Source organism: Nannizzia gypsea, genomic scaffold (genome assembly GCF_000150975.2).
Source record: "Nannizzia gypsea CBS 118893 supercont1.2 genomic scaffold, whole genome shotgun sequence".
Classification (NCBI taxonomy): domain Eukaryota; kingdom Fungi; phylum Ascomycota; class Eurotiomycetes; order Onygenales; family Arthrodermataceae; genus Nannizzia; species Nannizzia gypsea.
The window spans coordinates 2,827,809-2,847,819 of NW_003345200.1; the positions used below are offsets into that span (position 1 = coordinate 2,827,809).

Here is a 20,011-nt window from a genome sequence, read left to right on the forward strand (position 1 = left end):
AATGATGAGGTTATAGCATCTGTTGATATAGCATTCGAGGCGTTGCGGGCCAGATCAACGACCAAATCCAAACCAGCCCTTTTTGGTCTCCTTCTTCGGCTCCGCAGATGGAGCCGGCTCAGCTGTCGCCGCACTGGTGGCCCCCGCAGCGTCAGAGAGGACGGCGCCGCCCTTCTTCTCCATCGGATACTGGATGTAGTTCCACGCCAGATCGAGGAAGATAGGCTTGACCGGGATGGGCTCTAGTCTCGGTGGATAGGCCACAAGGTTGCTGAGATTCACCCCGTCAAGGTGATATTCTTGCATCCTCCGCACGACAGGAGGCAGCGTTGCCGGGTCTCGCTGGTCAGACTCGGCCGCCAGCTTCTCGATCTCCACTATGCCGCGATACTGCCACACGAGATGCTGAAGTTGGACATGCAGCTCTTCTGCCTGCGATCGTGAGACGTCGACGCCGAGTGGGTGGCCTGGTGCGTCATCCGTCTCTTCGCTGCACGACGGGAGGGCCTTGGATACAAGCTCAACGGCGCGGATGAATAGTGCAAGAGCGTTTTTGGACTCTGACCGGAAGCCGTGAGACCTTCCAATGGCGAGACACCTATACACACACACAGAAAATATGTTAATTGAGCTTACTTTATTGGCCTCTTCAAAAGCGAAAGTGTCAAGACTTACCGTAATGACTTGAAGTAGGAGTGCTTGGCTTCAAGTTCTCGAACAAAAGCCGCATCGGCCGCAACGCCAGGAAGCTCCTTGACGGATTCCAGGCTCTGCAGGATAGAGTCGTACAGCACTACATGTTCTCGAAGACGCCCAATTCGTCTACCCAGGCTTTCCTGTTTGGCAGTTTCCACTTCTTCTTTTCCCTTTCGGCGAGCGGTCGTTGGCGGAGTAAAGTTCAATCCGTCAGCGTCACCACAAAGCACCCTGTTCCTACCGACACGCCAGCCCACTAGCCGGTAGTTGACGGCCGTCTTCGTAATCTGTAGGCTCTGCATCCGGGCATCACCCTGATCTATTCCTTCGCTGGTCAACTCGTCAATCGCCGCCTTCGTTGCATCAACGGCATCCTGGCTCGCAATTATCACACTGTCATAGTTGGCTGCAGTTTCTTTCGCAGACGCCTTTTGACCACCTTGCTTTGCAATCCAGGCCGACAGCTGAGCCTCTGCAGAAGCTGCAGACGCCAAAGCCTGTGATATCGCTGCATCTTCAATCTTCACTGTCCTTGACCTCCAAGTGATGGTTTGTGGGAATGCCTGCCCTTCTCCTGAGCCGGTAGCAGCGTCTAGTCCTCCCTCCGCCGTATCCTCACTTAAACAGTGCGGGTCAATGGCCTCTACTTCCCCTCTCAATGGGCTCTCAGCCGGAAAATACTTCTTTGCAATTGTGCCTAGAGGGATTGACCGGGGTATCTTAAGTTGATACGCAGAGTAGCGTATGCTTGGATCAACAGTGCCCGAAATAACTTCCTGAATGTTGCCTTGCTTATCCTGCCTCTCCAGCGCAGCATATAAAACCCGCGCCAGGGATGCCTGCTTCAGGCACTTTTCCCACTGCCGCCTCTCCATCCAACACGCCGTTGCCAGTGTGGCCAGATACGCATGTGCTTCTAAGAAATCCGTTCGAGAAGCGCCTGCTTCCTGCTGATTCTCAAGTGCAGATGCCAGCTGCTTTGCGTAGACGGTAGACTTAGTCAACCGGGAGATTATATGTCGCCTTGCCGATCCAACCATCCCTTTCTTCGAGGTGTCCTGGGAATGAACGGATCGCATGTGCATGGCTTCTGCCCATGCTCGCTCCGCGTAGAGAAGTAGTATCCGAACATAACTATTGCCATAAATCAGTACAAGTAGTTACGTCAAAAAATTGTCGATTACACAACCACGTACCTATGATCTTTAGCTATGTCACTAGACGTGATAACTGCTTTGCCGGAGAACTTTTTGTGCTTGGGCGTGGTTCTTCCAAGTCGTTTGTTGAGGGTATGCAATCGTCGTGTCAACATCGCTCGATACTTGTTGTAGTCGCCCATTGACAGGGCTTCCGCCCTATGCGTTACAATAAATCCTGTGATATCCATGGTATTATTCGGTCTCCCGCTGCGACTCCGCGTCCAACTAAACCGTCTATCAAATGTCCTCTCCTTCTTCTGCTTCGTCTTTTCTTTCTCCCCGCCAGCAACTTCCCATTTGCTTAGATTATGTAAACATTTGTGGGCTAAATATCCCGGTAACGCTTGAACTATTCCCCGAAATGCTTACTCATCGTACTTTTCTTTTCCTGGCGTGTTCAAAGCTTCAATTTGATATTCGAGACGACGAGCTCAAGTGTCTTTTTTTCCCACTGTCTCTCTTCCACTGTTCATTTTGTTAGCTGGAATTCAGCTTCGTCGGGATAATAAATTGGGTTTTCAGTGAATCCTCTTGTTCCGGAGGGATTATATATCTTGAGAGTGGTGCTGCTTACCCTTTTCGACTTCATGAGGAATTTTTTTCTCACGTCTTAACCAATATCTCTTGACCTCATCCCGATTATGCACTTTGAGCTGTGAAATGCCAATTCTTCTCAGAAGTGTGCTAGCTCGCAGTCCAGGGAATGCTCGAGCGTGCTGTTCGGTGTATCGAGAATGCTAGCCAGCATGTCTATCTCGGTTCCAAGCGCACCTTTCGGTCACGGCATATATTGCACCCCAAATTCTGGCACTGCAACACCGACGACTCCGCTCTATCCCTTCTATATTTCTACGCCGTCCAGTCAAGGTCAGGGAAGAGGTCGCCGGCGCAGCATAATAACAACGATGACGGCCCCTTGGACTCGGCACTCCCGCCAACACCACTCGAGTTCCTGTACCCCCCGAAAACCCGGCTGTTCGCCCGCACCTATACCTCCGAAACCAAGAGAAATCTCGGCCATGGAGGCAGGAGAAGGCGAAATATATACAGAACATACTCTTCCTCGGCCAGCAATTGCGTTACCGAAGAAGCATTAGACACTAGAAATTCTTTTTCACATGATGTTGGATCAGATGAGAGTCCGGAAGTCCTTCGAAAATTTCTTACGGATAAAGGTCCTCGAGATTACGGTGCTGCTTGGTGGCTTTATAGATCGAGTGGTTCTCCTAAGGGGTTCGAATCGGATCTTTTATCATATCTTTCGACGTCTCAGGATCCTCGAGATTTCCAGCGTTGTCAACTACTTTTTGAAAGTATACATCCAAGGAATCGCAGTGAGCGTGATTGTTTAAGCACAGTCAAGATTGCTTTGAATACCAAAAGCCGAGCATATACGAATTTTGCCTTGGAGCTGTGTGGGGAAGCGTCTGCAAGAGGCCAGACGCAATGTTGGCAATATGCATTTATGGAGTTTGTGAATCGCATGGACTGGGACAATGCTCTTTGTCTTTGGAGACTTCAGCCTCATCCTTTACCTGATAAGCTGCATTCCATGGACCGCCAATCAAAACTGTCGGCAGATCCGTTACTTGCCCTCTTGGAAGTTGCCCAACAACGAAATACGAAAGATACAATGGAGATGGCCCGCTACGTGGTTCAGCTTGCCACCTCTCACGATAAAGTGATGATGTCGATGTCAATGAATGAGCTAATGAAGATTTTTGAAACCTCCATTAAACTTGATCTGTTTGGCCATAAAGATTATATTAAGGCTATCAATGCTCTACAGTCCTCAAAGATCCGGTCCGCAAATGGCCGTTCAATAATGCTATATCGCAACTTTCGCTGGCGCATCCCTGAAATTACTCCCCCAAAATCATTGATTATGGGACTGTTGCAGATGCTTTGTGAGATTGAGGTCTTGGAAGGCGTTGACTACCTCCTAGGCGAATATCGCGTACATTATGGCAAACCACCACTGCTGGCTTACCATCATGCGTTAACTGTATCAGCAAGACTTGGCGAAACATCGACAACCCTCCAGTTTTACAATGACTACACAACGGACCACGGACGTGCAGATTCTACGGAAATTCTAACGCCTCTCTTGTATGTTCACGCCAGAACTGGTGACGTGAAGGAAACGCAAAAATGGTTCAATCGTGTTTCCGAACTTGGTGTTAAACCACAAGTTCAGTACTGGAACATTCTGCTTACCGCGTATTCGAAAAATAAGGATCTAGAAGGGGCACTTCGTACATTCCAACAAATGCTTCGGAGCGGTATGACGCCTGACGCCGTTAGCTTCACCATCCTTATGGGTCTGTCAGCTGGACGTGGTGATACTAAGGCCGTTTTGGATCTATTTGACATGGCTAAACGGAATGGAGTCCGTCTTCAGCGCTCCATGTTCGATACCATGGTTGAAGTACTGTGCAAGCATCGAAGGTTCCGGGAAGCTGAGAGGGTGGCTGAAGAGGCTACATCAATTTTCCCTGTCAATACTATGACCAGAACCTGGAACATTCTCCTGTGGAATTACGCATACACCATTGATATCTCTGCTGTTTTAAGAATACAGAACCGGATGCAGGATGCAGGGATTCAATTTGATGGCATGACATATGCTGCAATGATGTCGAGCCTTGTTCGCGTTGGCAAAACCAACTCTGCACGCAAAATCTTACGAGTTTTGCACAGAAACCACGAGATTCATCTAACGCTTTTCCATTACGCCATTCTTCTCCACGGCTATGTACAGGAAACAAACCGTGATATGGTCCAAGTATTGTACACTGAGATGATGGAACGTTTTAATAAAGCTGGCTTGAGTGGGACTTTGGCTATGCTTCAATCCCAGATCGACCGTGATATCCGGCGGGCTCGAGAAACAATGGGGAGCGCATCTAGCGGAAAATTTGCTCTTCCACATGCAGAAAAGCTTCTCAAGTCCGCTATGGCTCAGCTCGATACCCAAGACTTTAGTACCAAACAGCCTCAGCCTGGTGCGCAGGGTCGATCATTGCGTGAGGCATTCCCTGCTGCATTCTATGAACAACTTATCAGAGCATATGGACGTAATAATAGGGACGAAAAGGTTGGGGAATTATTCTTGGAATTTTCAAAGGAATCAAGGTCTACCCTTCCGGACCGCTTGCCACATTCCCCCATGATCCTCCATTCTCTGATGGTAAACTTCCTCGCAAAGAATCGGCATTTTGAAGTCAAGAAATGTTTCGAGGCTGCCCTCACCCACACTCTCCAGCGTTCGCGTGGAATCAACGTTCAAGCAGCCTTGTCACGTCCAACCGGCCCTCTTGCAGCACTCAAGGCTAACAAGAAAGGTCCAGCTGAAGTTTCGTTTTATAACAACACTCCAAAAGTTCTTCCATCTCACCGCTTTGATCTTTCTCACTGCATTTCGACATTCATGCGTTCTCTATCATCACAAAATCTCCACTTGAAAATCGCGGATCTTGTGACACAAATTGAAAAACTTGGGTTTGCACTCAGCACACATAATTGGTCTCTATATGTTAACATTCTCTGTCTTTCCCGTGACCCTGCTTCTCAGATGCGGGCGTTTACCATTTTTGAGGAGAAATTTATGCCCAACTATCCAGGTTGGAGATATATAAAACGTGGATACACCCTTAGACCGGACGGTGCACATATGGAAATGGATCTCATGGAAGGACCTTTTCGCCGGGGAAAGCCTGGTCGTATGATTGGGCGAAAAGTCCGTGCTCTGTGGGCAAAGGTTCAACCGGATTACATGCAGCCTACCCATCTCAATATTCTTCACCTTGCTTCTGCCCTGATTGATTTCCGATCCCGATCAATTGTTGATGGAGGGAAAGAGATGAACCAGCTTTTCTCCAGGGCACCCAAAACATACACCGCTGTTGCGACAATTCCATATCTGGAAGAGAAATTCCAAAATATTCTTCGCCGCTATAAGGCTGATCAGGCAGATGTGGAGCGACTTCCAAGAGTCGAAATTTCCAACGATGATGTATGGACCGGGGGTGTTTTGGGAGAAGGCAGTGAACGGATAAACACCAGTGAGGCGGAATCTGCTTTTGAAGAAGAAGACGTAAGAGGTGATGAAGACTGCCCTGGCTCTGAATGGGCACCTGAAGTTCATGAGCAGCCAGAGAGTTTCGAGTCTACCGAGCCAGCCTCACCGTTGCTGGATTCCCTATTAGCCGAAGACATGTCCCGCCGGCAGAGGATGGGACGACCAGAGCAATCAAACGCTGTCCCCTTGGCTGAACGGATATTAAGTGCTGAAGATCAGTGGGATTTGGATAACGATAAATATCGCTCTATGTCCGAAGAAACAGAAAAGAAGTAGTCAATGACGCTTCCACGACATCTGTATATAGTTTCAATGGTGGAAGCAGTCATTTTATTACCGTCCAGCGAGTCCCCTACTGTATCAACATCTACCCTTATGTATTATAATTATAGCTTTCTTGGACGAATAATTAATGGTAACCTATATATCAGATCTTTTTCTTCTCTCGTCTTTCTATGACATTCGTAAATCAATGTTGTATGGTAGTAAATGCACCTCACCTTCTCATTGGCCCAGTTAACGCGCCTCTTCTAAAAACCACTTTAAGTCGCGTGTCGCGTGTAAGTCTCGCGTTTTATGTTTTGTGAGGATTTTCTTCTTTCACAACTTCAGGAAGCAGAAAAGCCATCAAACAAGAGTCGCAGTCCAGGATAACTAGCCCGTCCTCGCCGTTGTTCGAAGGATTATTCCATAATCCCAGCTTTTTTACAAATTTACGCAATTACATTCTTCTCCTAGATATTTTAGAAACTGGCCCCCTGAGAATTGAAGCCCAATATGGACGCCCCGCTGCTTCAAGATGAAGCTGCCCGCGATAACAAGCGAGCGGCAACGGAGTTTCTTGACCCAGGTCAGTTCTGATATAATCAGCCTCAATAAATTTTATAAGATCTAATGAGTCTCCTTTAGTTGATCCACGAGCTCGAAGGTTGTTTGTATCTCTTGTTACCAAGATTTGCCGATGCTAACGTCCTGCAGTTACCGCGCCGACATAGCTGTGATGATAAATAGGGGACTTCGCAGATTCACGGTATATAATTGCTTCCCCTTTTTTAGAAATAAGCAATGGACTTACAATGCTAATGGTTCTGTTTCCTAGATTAGTATTGACGATATCCGAGCCCACAGCCCAGAGCTAGCTAAAGGGTATACCACCCCGTCAACATTGAACTTGGAAGTGACAGCTTCTGACATTTGAATAGACTACTCACTTCACCCTTTGAGTATACACTGGCATTTGACCAGGCATTGCGAGAAATTGTCACAACCATAGCCAGTCAACCACGAAGAGCTGATTCCGATGAGACCGTACGTTGAGAAACTACCTATGCGCCCTGGAGACACGAACCTAATTGATGGATAGGAATATTACTGTGCATACGTTGGTGCATTTGGTGAATATGCTTGCAACCCTCGAACGCTCAGCTCATCGCATTTAAACCGGATGATCGCTCTTGAGGGTATCGTAACAAAATGTTCTCTCGTCAGACCAAAGGTTATTCGAAGTGTCCATTACAACCCCAAGGACAAAGCCTTTTTGTCAAGGACGTACCAGGATCAGACCATGACAGCTAGTGGATCGACTAGTTTAAATGTATACCCACAGCAGGATGAACATGGAAATCCAGTGAGCAGCCTCATTCAGGAATTTATTAAGACGGTTCCGGTTTACTAACAAATGAACAAAGCTTATAACTGAGTATGGATACTGCAAATATCGAGACCACCAAATGATATCCATACAAGAAATGCCAGAAAGGGCGCCTGCTGGACAGCTCCCACGTGGCGTTGATGTTATCCTTGATGATGATCTTGTTGACAAGGCTAAGCCAGGAGACAGGATACAACTCGTAGGAGTTTACCGATCCCTTGGAAATCGAAATGCAAGCTCAAGCAGTTCCACTTTCCGCACGGTCGTCATTGCGAATAATATTATCCATCTTGCGTCCAAGTCCGGTGGTGGAATTGTCCAACCCACAATAACGGATACTGATGTTAGAAACATTAATAAATTGGCAAAGAAGAAGAATATTTTCGACCTTCTTTCCCAATCCCTTGCGCCAAGTATATATGGCCATGATTATATCAAGAGAGCTATATTGCTCATGCTACTGGGAGGAATGGAGAAGAATCTTGACAATGGAACCCATCTTCGTGGAGACATTAACATTCTAATGGTTGGTGACCCATCCACAGCCAAATCTCAACTTCTACGATTTGTTCTCAACACTGCTCCATTGGCTATTGCCACTACCGGTCGAGGTTCATCTGGTGTTGGTCTTACTGCTGCCGTGACAACCGACAAGGAAACTGGAGAGCGTAGGCTAGAAGCCGGTGCTATGGTTTTGGGAGATCGAGGAGTGGTGTGCATTGACGAGTTCGATAAGATGAGTGATGTCGATCGAGTTGCAATCCACGAAGTTATGGAACAGCAGACTGTCACGATTGCAAAGGCCGGTATTCATACGTCTTTGAATGCCCGGTGCAGCGTTATTGCAGCCGCAAATCCAATCTTTGGACAATACGACACTCACAAGGATCCCCATAAGAATATTGCCCTCCCTGATTCACTTTTGTCCCGTTTTGATCTTCTCTTTGTAGTGACAGACGATATTGACGACAAGAGAGATAGGCTTGTTTCTGAGCATGTTCTTCGAATGCACCAGTACCGTGACCCAAGACAGGAAGAAGGGGCTCCCGTACGTGAACAAACCGGCTCCAGTCTTGGGGTCGGCCTTGAAGAGAGCCAGGACAAGAATAGAACGACCGAGGTGTATGAGAAGTTCAACGTGATGCTTCATGCTGGTATCTCTCAGACTGGCAGAAAGGCTGGCAAGAAGGTGGAAGTGCTAAGCCTTCCCTTTGTCAAGAAATATATCCAATATGCCAAATCGCGAATTAAGCCAATTCTTAGCAAGGGCGCCGCCGACCATATTGTGAGCACATACTCTGCTCTCCGAAACGATGAGTTGCTTGGAAACCAGAGAAAGACCTCCCCCATGACTGCTCGTACGCTCGAGACCTTAATCCGTCTCTCCACGGCCCATGCAAAGGCACGTCTGTCCAACCGAGTAGACGAGAAGGACGCAAAGGCTGCCGAGGCCATTCTCCGATTTGCCCTGTTCAAGGAAGTCGTTGAGGATGAGAGACGCAAGAGACGAAAGACTGCCAATATACCCGAATCAGACTCCGATTCAGAAGACTCTGACAACGATGAGGAAGGAGATTACACACCACGCCGAAGGACAACCCAGTCAGCTGCAGGAACTCGATCCAGCAACCGACCGGGCCTCAGGGGCTCCAGGGCAACGTCTACTCCTGGAGGAAACGGTGCAAATGACGAAGACGATGACGATGATGATGATGACCAGGACGGCAGATACAATGCTTCTCCTAGTGGGCGGGCACCGCCATCTTCATCAAGACAGACACGAAGCCAACAAACACAATCCCAATCGCAAATGTCCGTGGCATCGTCTCAGCCAGCATCGCAGCTGCTTCAATCTCAGGAGACAGACAATACAGAGTCTCAAGAGGATATCCTGGCGAAAGCGGTTGCAGCGTCGGCCTCTCTACCTCCGCTTCCACAACCTCGTCTGCACACCTTCCGACAAGCTCTCGGCCCACTTATGCGGTCCGATCTGTTCCATGGAGATTCTGCGGATGTGATGAAGGTCGTTGAGGCCGTGAACACCTCAATACAGTCGTCCAGCGCAGGGAGTGGCGGCGTGTTTGAGCTGACTGAGGCACTCCAGGCTTTGGCCGTGATGAACGACCGGAATGAAATCATGTAAGTTCTCACTCTTTTTTTCTTTCTGATTATTGGTTCCGAGTACATAAGCTGACTCAATTGCTACTAGGTATCTTGGTGATGAAACCGTTTACCGGATGTGAGGTACTCTGATGTTGGCCTTTCTTCCATAGACTTGTAATGTGTGACGTCGAATTGCTCTATGTTTCTTTCTCAAAAAGTATCAAGATATCAAGTATAAGGCTTGGGAATAGGTAGTCAAACCATCGTAATGGGGAATATAATTTGATTAATGCTAAACGGGCTATATGTTTTCCAAACGCTCTATGCATGACAGTTATCACCACCCGCTTGTTACCAACGTAAATGCATCCCTGGCTTTTCTTTTCTTGTTTATTTCTTCGTCGTTTCTACTGTCACGAAACCTCATCGGTGCCACTGACTGACAGGGGAGTCAAGGGGGTAGAAAACCTGCTTGATCCCGAGGCCGTCTGGGAGACAGACTTGTTCCTCTTGGGCGAGCCGGGAGATCCGCTGCTGCCTCGACGGGAGACAGACGACCGCCGCTCACGGTCAAGAGGCAGCCTATCCTCGACATCAGATATGGCATGGGGAGTCGAGCTTCGAGACGAAGTTCGTGAGTGTGAATGGGAGTCAGTGTGAGGAGGGGTGCGGCGGTATTTCTCCTTTTCGGAGCTGTTCAAGTGACGAGAATGAGAAGCCCTGTGATGGGTATACTTCTCGATATCCCGGCCGCTCTTGCTGATGACGGGTATAGCACGAGGGTAGCTTTGTTTCCAGTACCTCCATTTCGCCCACCAGAGCCAGCCGGCGTTTGCTCTGGCCTGTTGGCGGGAGAACTCCTTGATCTTATGGCGGAGACGAGCCCGTCTTTCGTTCTCCTTTTCCCAGTAGTCGGTCCGGTACTCGTCCCAGTTCTTGCGGAAGGCCGGAGAGAATGATTTCGGCAGCAAGAGAAGCCGTATGTAGTCGCCCCCTGGAGCGAGATCTTCCTCGACCCCTATGCGGTTTTCTTCGTCCGGCTGCTGGCGTAGACTTGTTACTGAGCTTCCCCGGCGTCTACGGCTGACAGGCCTATCTCCGTGAGATACACCTGCTGCCGCCGCCGCAGCAGCAGCAGCAGACGCAGAAGCAGAGGCCGGCCTCTCGTACTCGACGTAGTGGAACGCTGTGTTTGACGGGAAAAAGGCCGAGTAAGGGAAGATGAAGGACAGGTATGAGAGCAACTCCTTCCACCAGGGCCCCTGAATGACCACGACCTTTGCATTCATGCCCCGGATGCCACGATTGGTGATCCCCAGCCAGCGCCGCGGCCACCGCATGCCTCGCTCCCACTGCCCGGTGCCCCAGATGAGGATAGCTGTGACGACGCCGCCGGTAAGGGCGACCTTCTCGCCGGTCTCGACGACCCAGTAGACGGAGCCGCCCAGCCCCCTGCCATCTTCCCGCGGCCGGAAGAAGAGGGCATAGGTGAAGTAGGCAATCCAGAGGGCGAGCAGCAGGAGGAAGAAGGTGTTCTGGCGTCTCCGGGCCCGCAGCGCCAGGTACTGCGCGCGCAATGCAGACTCGACGATGAGCAGGTTGAGGTATATCTGCGGCGGCGAGGAGGGCAGCGCCGACAGCGGATCAGGCGCAGCAGTCGCTACAGACGGAGCAGCGGCCTCGTTCGACTCCTGCTCCGGCGAGCTCGAGGGCGTGAGGACGGCGGGCGAGGGTGTCTTGGTCAGGCTGTCGGGCTGGTGCACCTGGATCTCGGGCGGCGGCGCGCCTTTGACGATCTGGTCGAGCTGCGACATGTCTCTCTAGCACTTGTCTGCGCGCATTCTTAGCTCTAGCTGTGCGTTCGTAGCCGCCGTGGCCGTCTTTCGTTGCTATCAATTCAATATCGTGTTAGTCGGTGGTGGATGTGAAGCCGGCGATGTTGAGGTTGAGAGACCAAGACTTAGTCAAGTAGCTATAGCATGGGTGATGCCGCATCTGCATCTACATCTCTACTGCTTCTATCTACTCTTCTGCTTCTACAGCTCTACAGCTTCAAAAGAGTCTCTCCTGCTTCTACTTCTCTTCTGCTATGTCTGCCCTCTTCGCCTGCTCGCCGTCCATCCCCTGAACCTGCTGCGTTTCTCCGTCCGACGGCCAAACTCCGGCTTAACTCCTCCACGGACGAAGGCGACGAAGCCACCAAAGGGACGAAGATCATCGTGAAGCAAAGACTCGAAGGCGAAGGCGACGAAAGCTGAATATATAGAGACCAGAGAGACCAGAGAGTGACAGGCTCGTCTCTGTCGCTCCGTCGTGCGCCCGTCAAGCTGTCTTCCAGCAGACTCTCAGCGCTTCCTCTCGTCGCCGCCGCGCGCTCATCTCGTCCCCCGCTGCTCCCTCACCCAGCATCGCCAGCATCACCAGCAGCAGCAGCAGCAGCAACAACAACAACAACAACAACAACAACAACATCGCCAGCAGTAACAGCAAGAGTGACAGCTTCGACACTGAGTGCAGCTCGCTCGCAAGCTCCCTTCGACTCCTCGGCCGCCTCTTCGTCTCGCTCGGACGGCTGGCCTGACGCTGCGATGGCCTCAACAGTCTCCGCCGCCGAAGCTCGCCAGGCATCCACGGCCTCGCCAGCAGCAGAACCGCCAGCGCAGGCAAAGCAGCCGTCGAGCTTCTTCCCGCTGGGATACAAGGAAGGATTCAGCCAATGGGTTCGTCTTTACTCTTTGCTTCTTTGATCAAGCCGGTAGAACAAGCAGAATGCTGACGTGGGACAGTGGACTTGTATGCCCGCGGCCACCGCTGAACATAGTGTCCTCTCCTTCATCCCGTACCTGCAGCAGCCGCCGACACACAAGCAGACCGGCAACGAGCCTGCCGTCCCCGATGGCCAGGCAGACAGTCTGACGACCGCAGACACCTCCCAGGCTGCCCAGGTGTCCGCCAATTCGGTCGACGACCCGTACGGGCCCCGGAGATGGCGGTCGAGCATGGTGCAGCTCAGCGGTGACAATCGGGCCCTTAACGAGTTCTCCGTCGAGCGTGTGGGCGAGAAGGTCGAGAACAATCTTGTTGTCCTACATGGGTACGGAGCCGGTCTGGGTTTCTTCTACAAGAACTTTGAGAGCCTCAGCCGTGCCAAAGGGTGGCAGCTCTACGCCCTCGACCTGCTCGGCATGGGACGCAGCACCCGGCCTCCCTTCAAGATCCATGCCAAAGAACGAGGCCAGGCCGTCACCGAGGCAGAAGATTGGTTCATCGACGCCCTAGAGGAATGGCGTGTCAAGCGGAAGATCGAACGATTCACCTTGATGGGACACAGTCTGGGAGGCTACATGGCCGTTGCCTACGCCCTTAAGTATCCTGGACGCCTCGACAAGCTCATCCTCGCCTCACCCGTCGGCATACCAAAGGATCCTCGCGCAGTCGAGACTGACCTTACCGAGCCATCAGAGTCGACCTTGTCCGCCGAGTTCACCCAGGACCAGGATGCCACCACCACCAACAACGGACTCGCAGCCAGGACTCCTCCCCTCCTGCGACCTCTGCCCAAGTGGCTGACCTATCTCTGGGATGCAAACGTCTCTCCTTTCACGTTCGTTCGCTGGTCTGGACCCCTAGGCCCTCGCCTTGTCTCCGGCTGGACGTCTCGACGGTTCTCACATCTCCCGCAGCCGGAATCAAAGGCCCTGCATGACTATGCATACTCCATCTTCAGAATGCGCGGCAGTGGCGAGTATGCCCTCTCCTACATCCTCGCTCCCGGGGCATACGCCCGCAAACCCCTGATCAATCGGATCCACGGCGTGGGCCGCCAGCTCATCCGAGAACCCGTCCCTTCGTCTGCATCCCAGACCAGTCTCTCCTCTGCAGACTCCTCCGCCAGCCCACAGCCATCCCCATCGCCATCACCATCAGCCACGCCGTCAGATACTGCTTCTTCGACACCTAGCCCAGGTGAGCAGCAGCCCGTACCACGCAAGGAAAACGGTATCCCCGTGGTCCTAATGTACGGTGACCACGACTGGATGGACGTCGAAGGCGGCCACGCAGCCAAGAAGAAGATCGATGAAGAGAGAGAGCGCATTCTCAAAGACGCCACGCCCGAAGAGAAGCTTGCAGACCGTGGATCGGCCAAGGTTGTCGTTATCAAAAAGGCTGGCCACCATATCTACCTAGACGGATGGGAGGAGTTTAACAAGGTGATCCTGGATGAAATGAAGGCCACCTCTAATGAAGGATGAGCATGATGGTTATAGACTAAAGGAGTTCGAGTGGCTTTTTCTTTCTTTTCCTTTCCTATAGTTGACTGTTTGGTTGTTGTTGTTGTTGATGTTGTGGGTGTGGTTGTTGATTTGGATATATTTGCCCTGCGCCGTCCCTGGAGGTTGATTTGCGGACCGTCACCACATGTTAATAGATAGACCGTGGTAGACAGCATTGGATAGTAGCCTTTTTGAATAGATATAAACTGTCTATTGTCGTATATCATACTAGTTTTGAACATGCCAAATGAATTTCCTACTTGTACTCGAATGCATATTAACTATACATAGCATTCTCGCCCAGGAGTATACTAATCTGGATACCACACGGTTCTTATTTCCAAGGAGCAAGCGGATTGGGATATATAGATTTGTTGCCAGTTTCGATATCAGACGAGACTTACTTAGGTGGTGTGGCTATAAAGTGATATTGCCAAGGCCTGCTATTCGTCTACACTTAGTTAACTATATCGTTTGCACATCCACTACTCCGTACAACATCTCTCGCGTTGAGCCTATCTCTGCCAAAGACTTCTCAAATGGCATCGCGATACCCTTAGTGGCTTTGGTTATTCCTCCCTCATGAGTCGCGATGGCCTCCTCCATAAATACCCCAATTAGATAGAAATGGCGCGTTACAGGATGGCATGGTGGAGAGTGATACACCCAGCGCTGGACGACTGCTCTTCACTCAGTTCTTGATGATGCAACTCAGACTTGTCCTGTAAAATACCTGGACAATCTTCAAACCTCCCAATTTCCCCATCAGAAGAGTCGTGTTGACTATCATCTACCCTGCTTTCTTCTATCAGGCCTCAAGCCTTAACGATGCAGCCCAAATTTGCATCCAGCGGATATCGCAAGATCATCCAGGACTTCTTCCCCGATCTCGAAAAGCATACGGCAATATACAAGGACCTCCACGAAAACCCAGAACTTCCATGCCAGGAGCAACGGACTGCAGCGGTCGTGGCAGACCGGCTAGAAACCCTTGGCTTCGAGGTCAAACGCAATATTGGAGGCCATGGGGTAGTTGGGATTCTCCGCAACGGCCAGGGGCAAAATGTCCTCCTGCGCGCTGAGCTCGATGCGTTGCCACTCAAGGAAAACACAGGCTTGCCCTACGCGAGCAAAGTCGAGCAAGTCGATGCTGATGGTATCAGAAAGAGCGCCATGCACGCCTGCGCCCACGATATGCATATGGCCTGCCTGCTTGGGGTGGCAGCACTGCTGCTCGAGGCTAAGAGGTCCTGGTCTGGCACCGTGATTACTCTATTCCAGCCCAACGAGGAGCGGCTACTGGGTGCCAAATCAATGATTGATGACGGGCTGTTCAGCAAAATACCCCTGCCTGACGTCTGTCTAGCACAACACTGTGTTCCGACCAAAAGTGGAACTATTGCTGTGAAGCCCGGGCGTGTACTGGGGTACTTGGACTCCCTGAACGTCCGTGTTTATGGCCGTGGTGCACATGGCGCCACCCCTCAGCTGGGAATCGACCCGATCATACTGGCTGCAAGCATTCTCACACGTCTGCAGACTATTGTCAGCCGTGAGATTGATCCTAAGGAGCCTGTCGTGATAGGCTGCGGAACGTTTCATGCTGGTACTGATGCCAGCACCATCCCGGAATACGCAGATTTCCAGGTCGACGTGCGCACTTTTTCGGAAAGCACTCAGAAAGCTGCAAAGTCTGCAGTCGAATGCATTATCCGACACGAGTGCGCAGTTTCTGGATCTCCAAAAGCGCCCCATATTGTGACTACGACCAGCAGCCCGGCAATTGATAATGATGAAGTGGCAACAAGACAATTTACCCAGGTGCTAGAATCGTATTATGGAAGTGACTCCTCCAAGGTTATTCAGGTAATGCCACCAGACATTGTCGCGGATGACTTCGTGATACTCTCACTTCCGCCTGGCGGACGCCCAATACCATATGTATACTAGAACATTGGCGCGACAGACCCAGAGACATGGGAGAAGGCAAACAGAGAAGGCAGATTGTGGGACTTGCCTCCAACCCACAGTGCTGTGTATGCGCCAGCAATCGAGCCTACTCTGCGGACCGGAATCGAAGCATTGGCTTTGTCTGCCTTGACTTTCCTTGAAATTATTTGACGGCACTTGCTATCAAAGGGAAATGGGGGTTTGGTGATGTTCAGGGCCGCTGTTCATACAGTCCTTCCTCCTCTTTGGTATTTTTCCTCTATGCTCGACAACAACGCATCAGAAAGCTTCAGAACTGGAGTTTTCCCCCATTCCATCTTAGAAAGCTTCCAGAAATGCCAACAGTAGCCTCATCTATGATCTTAATCATCCCTTTAACTGACTGTTCCATATTTGTAGTCCCCGCCCACTTACTGGGATTGCCTTAGATAGGTATAGAAGGTCGCGGTTAAGGCTGGCTATAACTTTGGCTACAGATAACCCAGATATAACGGGGGGCTGTACACCAAGAGGCCACCAAATAACTCGGTTATATGTAGCTTGGGTAAGGAGCTGGTTAAGCTCTTGGTTATAGTAGGCACGGTAAGTCCTTAGCCAATTAATAAACGATTTAAATCTTGTGTTTCTTCAATATATCGCCCCCTTAAATCTATATCCTGTATATAGAGAGGTTATTATTTAGAGATTATATTTAGCCAACTTAAAAACGTCAACATCAGCATCAAGTCAAGTTGAGGACGAACATAGCAAGATAGAAGAACGTATTATAGACATATACCCTAGAACGATGCAAACCGAGCAGTCAATAACATCAGACCCGTTTCCATGGGATGTCGGCGTCTACGATGCTCACTGCCATCCAACCGACACGATGTCGGCCATCGACGATATCAAAGGCATGAAAGCGGCCGCTCTGACGGTCATGGCAACCCGCGAGCAGGACCAGGAGCTCGTCTCCCAAGTAGCCTTACAGTATAAAGACTCTAGCAAGGACCGTGGTCAGGATAGCGAGACGTGCAGCGACCGCATCATCCCTTGCTTCGGATGGCATCCGTGGTTCTCTCACCAGATATTCGATGATACGAACGATGCTCAGCCCAGGGACAGCGAATATCTAGCATCAATAAAGACTGAGCATTACAAGAACGTGCTATCGCCTTCAATCGAGGACGAGGAGCTCCTAAATGAACTACCGGTCCCATTCTCCTTGTTGGAGCTGATATCAAGGACTAGAGAGAGACTACAGAGACATCCGCATGCCCTTGTCGGCGAGATTGGGCTGGACAAGTCATTCCGAATACCAAAAGCATGGAGCTCAGCTACAGGCGATGTGGAGGAGAACACGGCTTCGTCTGATCCATCTATTACCCCTGGCACAAGAGGCGGAAGAGCACTCTCGCCGTACCGTGTCAAGATGGAGCACCAGCGAGCCATACTCAGAGCCCAGCTGCGGTTAGCAGGCGAGTTACAACGACCTGTCTCCCTGCATAGCGTTCAAGCGCATGGAGCAACCATCGAAGTGCTACAGGGTCTTTGGGCCGGGCATGAAAAGAAGGTCATATCCAATCGACAACGGAAGAGGAGTTCAAGCGCACCCCGAGCTCATGAGGGTGAAGATATATCTCCAACAACGTCAGATGAAGGTAGTCCATCGGGCAGATCGAAGGATAAGCCTAAGCCCTTCCCACCCCGAATATGCATGCATTCTTACTCGGGCCCGGTAGACCCGCTATCCCAATTCTTCCATCCGAAGGTTCCTCTAGATGCATACTTTTCTTTCTCGGCAGTGATCAATTTCCCTGATGGCTCGAATGTAAAGTCTTCAAGTGTGATTAGTGCGCTACCGGAGGACAGGATATTGGTTGAAAGTGATATTCATTGTGCTGGCCAGCGGATGGATGATTTACTGGAGCAGATTGTTAGACAGGTGTGTGATGTTCGCGGCTGGTCGTTAGAAAAGGGTACTCGGATACTTGCTGAGAACTGGAAAAGATTTATATTCGGCTGAGAGACGATAAATAACAAGACATCACAGCTGCGTTCTATCATTCTCAGGCTTTAGATAGTATAAATAAACAAAGTAAGTTATATGATTAGTTTAGTTTTCAGTATAAGCCCCTTCTCTGCCGTTCAGCTGTGCTTCGAGTACAGCCCCTGTACCACTCATAACAGCTTTGATGGCCTCCGGTAGCTTCTTAGCCAGCTCTTCTACACTTCCAGCCCTGTCAGCCCACAACTTGCCTCCCGCGGCAGCCTTAGCAATGCCAGCATAGTCCGGTGTAGGAGCAAATGATATATTCAACTCTTCGTTCGTTAGTTGAGATCCTTCTCCTTGAGGATGAACTAGAGTAAGGCTGTTACGAGGTGCATTCCACCCTCTATTGTTCAGCACGATAGTCAACACCGGTATTTCATATCGACGAGCAATCCAGTAGACAGAGCTTGGGACGCTGAACAAATAGGTACCGTCGCCAACGATCTGGCAGACGAACTTTCCTTGGCCCTTGCCGCCGTTTCTGTCGTCTGTGGCCAGTTTGATACCCAACGCGGCGCCGCCGGACCACCCCAGACCGCCGCCTCCGCTGTTAATCCAGGAGCCTGGCAAGGTTGCTCGCAAGTGTTGTGCCACTACACCAGAGTTGGAAACAGCTTCAACACACCATATAGTGTCTATTGGACAAGCCTGGCGGGCTTGTGATATCACATATGGTATGTTCAATGGTGCATCAACACCAGAAGGTGTGGCTTCTATTTCCGTCAATGATTGCATCCGAGCCTTGTGGATATCTTCTAACCGAGTGTAACGAGACTTATATTCTGGCGTTTTTAGAGTCTCCATAAGTCCTGCTGAGCTTGAGATATGTTGGTAAAGTTGTCCAAAAGCAATGGCTGAGTCTGCACGGTAAGTTGCCTGGGAATTGATATAAAAGAGAGGCATCTGGTTCTTCAGCGGGTCAACGTCAATGTGGTATATAGATGCATCGGAAGCAGGCCGACATTGTGTATGAATCCAGGGTACGTCACAGTCGACTACCAGTATGACATCTGCGGAAGTGACAGCGTCTTTAGCATCGCTCCCGCCCACATAGGCAGTGTGATCTGCTGGGAAACACATCTCACACAGAGCAGTATCAAGCACACGAAGTCCTCTCACTAGCTCTGCCAGTTTCACTAGCTCAGTAATTCCCTTTTCGTTACGGCCAGTATATCCTACTACCACGAGCGGGTTTTTGGCATTGACCAAGCGTGTTGATAGATTCTCTACTGCATCGGGTGGTAGAGCAGAGGACAAAATAGGAGACCATAGCTTCTGATCTAGCGAGTATGGCTCAAGTTCTTCTTCTAGCACCTCTCTTCCTGCAACGAGGTATACTGGACCCTTTGGCGCGCTGGTAGCAAATTGAAGTGCCCTGTTTACCATTTGTTTGACATTCTTCCCGGTTTTTAATTCAGCAGTATATCGGCAATATTGAGCCACAATCTGCTTCTGGTCCGGAACATCCTGAAGCCAGTGAATAAACTCCGATCTGGATCCTCGAAGTTCTCCCTCCTGAGTGAAAGGTGACAGGCCAGCGAAGATGAAAACGGGCGTACGGCCAACAGAGGCATTGTGAACAGCAGGACCTAGCCCCTGAGTCCCTACATCAACGTGGATTAGCACGCACTGGGGGGTCCCGGTAACACGGGCATAGCCATCCGCCATTGACATTGCCACCATCTACATCTCATTATTGTTAGTTACCGTCGATCCTAAAAGATGGACGTTCACATGGCAGCATGGACTGAGCCTCACCTCGTGGGGACATGTTATAATCTTCGGGAATCGATCCTTTCGTTCCCTGTGGCCCTTGATGATGGCTTCCATTATGCCAGGATGGTCGGAACCAAGATTTGCAAACACATATCGAACTCCGGCCTGGTATACAGATATCAGTATCAAGGTCAAATAAAAAGGCGTGGCTTTTCCATAATTAATAGCCCACATTGTGAGGTGACTTACATCCCACAGCGCCTCCAGCATTGCGTATGACGTTGTGTAAGCCCTATTTAAGCCCAT

General features: G+C 50.3%; 8 protein-coding genes across 8 annotated transcripts; 5 read left to right on the plus strand and 3 right to left on the minus strand.

Moving 5' to 3' along the window:
* Positions 1-54: 54 nt before the first annotated feature.
* MGYG_03086 (hypothetical protein) lies at positions 55-2,083 on the minus strand (the record flags this gene model as incomplete). The annotated part of the gene is made up of 3 exons (XM_003175513.1): positions 55-598; positions 676-1,830; positions 1,893-2,083. The coding sequence occupies 3 exons, from the start codon at positions 2,081-2,083 to the stop codon at positions 55-57; spliced, it is 1,890 nt and encodes a 629-aa protein (XP_003175561.1).
* A 515-nt stretch (positions 2,084-2,598) lies between these two features.
* MGYG_03087 (hypothetical protein) lies at positions 2,599-6,252 on the plus strand (the record flags this gene model as incomplete). The annotated part of the gene is made up of 1 exon (XM_003175514.1): positions 2,599-6,252. The coding sequence occupies one exon, from the start codon at positions 2,599-2,601 to the stop codon at positions 6,250-6,252; it is 3,654 nt and encodes a 1,217-aa protein (XP_003175562.1).
* A 501-nt stretch (positions 6,253-6,753) lies between these two features.
* On the plus strand, positions 6,754-9,870 carry MGYG_03088 (DNA replication licensing factor mcm3; the record flags this gene model as incomplete). The annotated part of the gene is made up of 8 exons (XM_003175515.1): positions 6,754-6,826; positions 6,886-6,907; positions 6,955-7,006; positions 7,076-7,122; positions 7,179-7,284; positions 7,340-7,603; positions 7,665-9,766; positions 9,837-9,870. The coding sequence occupies 8 exons, from the start codon at positions 6,754-6,756 to the stop codon at positions 9,868-9,870; spliced, it is 2,700 nt and encodes an 899-aa protein (XP_003175563.1).
* A 273-nt stretch (positions 9,871-10,143) lies between these two features.
* On the minus strand, positions 10,144-11,544 carry MGYG_03089 (hypothetical protein; the record flags this gene model as incomplete). Its single annotated transcript, XM_003175516.1, has 1 exon — positions 10,144-11,544. One exon carries the CDS (start codon positions 11,542-11,544, stop codon positions 10,144-10,146), a length of 1,401 nt encoding a protein of 466 aa, XP_003175564.1.
* A 774-nt stretch (positions 11,545-12,318) lies between these two features.
* MGYG_03090 (abhydrolase domain-containing protein 4) lies at positions 12,319-13,983 on the plus strand (the record flags this gene model as incomplete). The annotated part of the gene is made up of 2 exons (XM_003175517.1): positions 12,319-12,450; positions 12,517-13,983. The coding sequence occupies 2 exons, from the start codon at positions 12,319-12,321 to the stop codon at positions 13,981-13,983; spliced, it is 1,599 nt and encodes a 532-aa protein (XP_003175565.1).
* Positions 13,984-14,832: 849 nt separating this feature from the next.
* MGYG_03091 (hypothetical protein) lies at positions 14,833-16,125 on the plus strand (the record flags this gene model as incomplete). Its single annotated transcript, XM_003175518.1, has 2 exons — positions 14,833-15,936; positions 15,973-16,125. 2 exons carry the CDS (start codon positions 14,833-14,835, stop codon positions 16,123-16,125), a joined length of 1,257 nt encoding a protein of 418 aa, XP_003175566.1.
* A 616-nt stretch (positions 16,126-16,741) lies between these two features.
* On the plus strand, positions 16,742-17,962 carry MGYG_03092 (Cut9-interacting protein scn1; the record flags this gene model as incomplete). Its single annotated transcript, XM_003175519.1, has 1 exon — positions 16,742-17,962. One exon carries the CDS (start codon positions 16,742-16,744, stop codon positions 17,960-17,962), a length of 1,221 nt encoding a protein of 406 aa, XP_003175567.1.
* Positions 17,963-18,052: 90 nt separating this feature from the next.
* Positions 18,053-20,011, minus strand: MGYG_03093 (acetolactate synthase; the record flags this gene model as incomplete). The annotated part of the gene is made up of 3 exons (XM_003175520.1): positions 18,053-19,672; positions 19,748-19,870; positions 19,955-20,011. 3 exons carry the CDS (start codon positions 20,009-20,011, stop codon positions 18,053-18,055), a joined length of 1,800 nt encoding a protein of 599 aa, XP_003175568.1.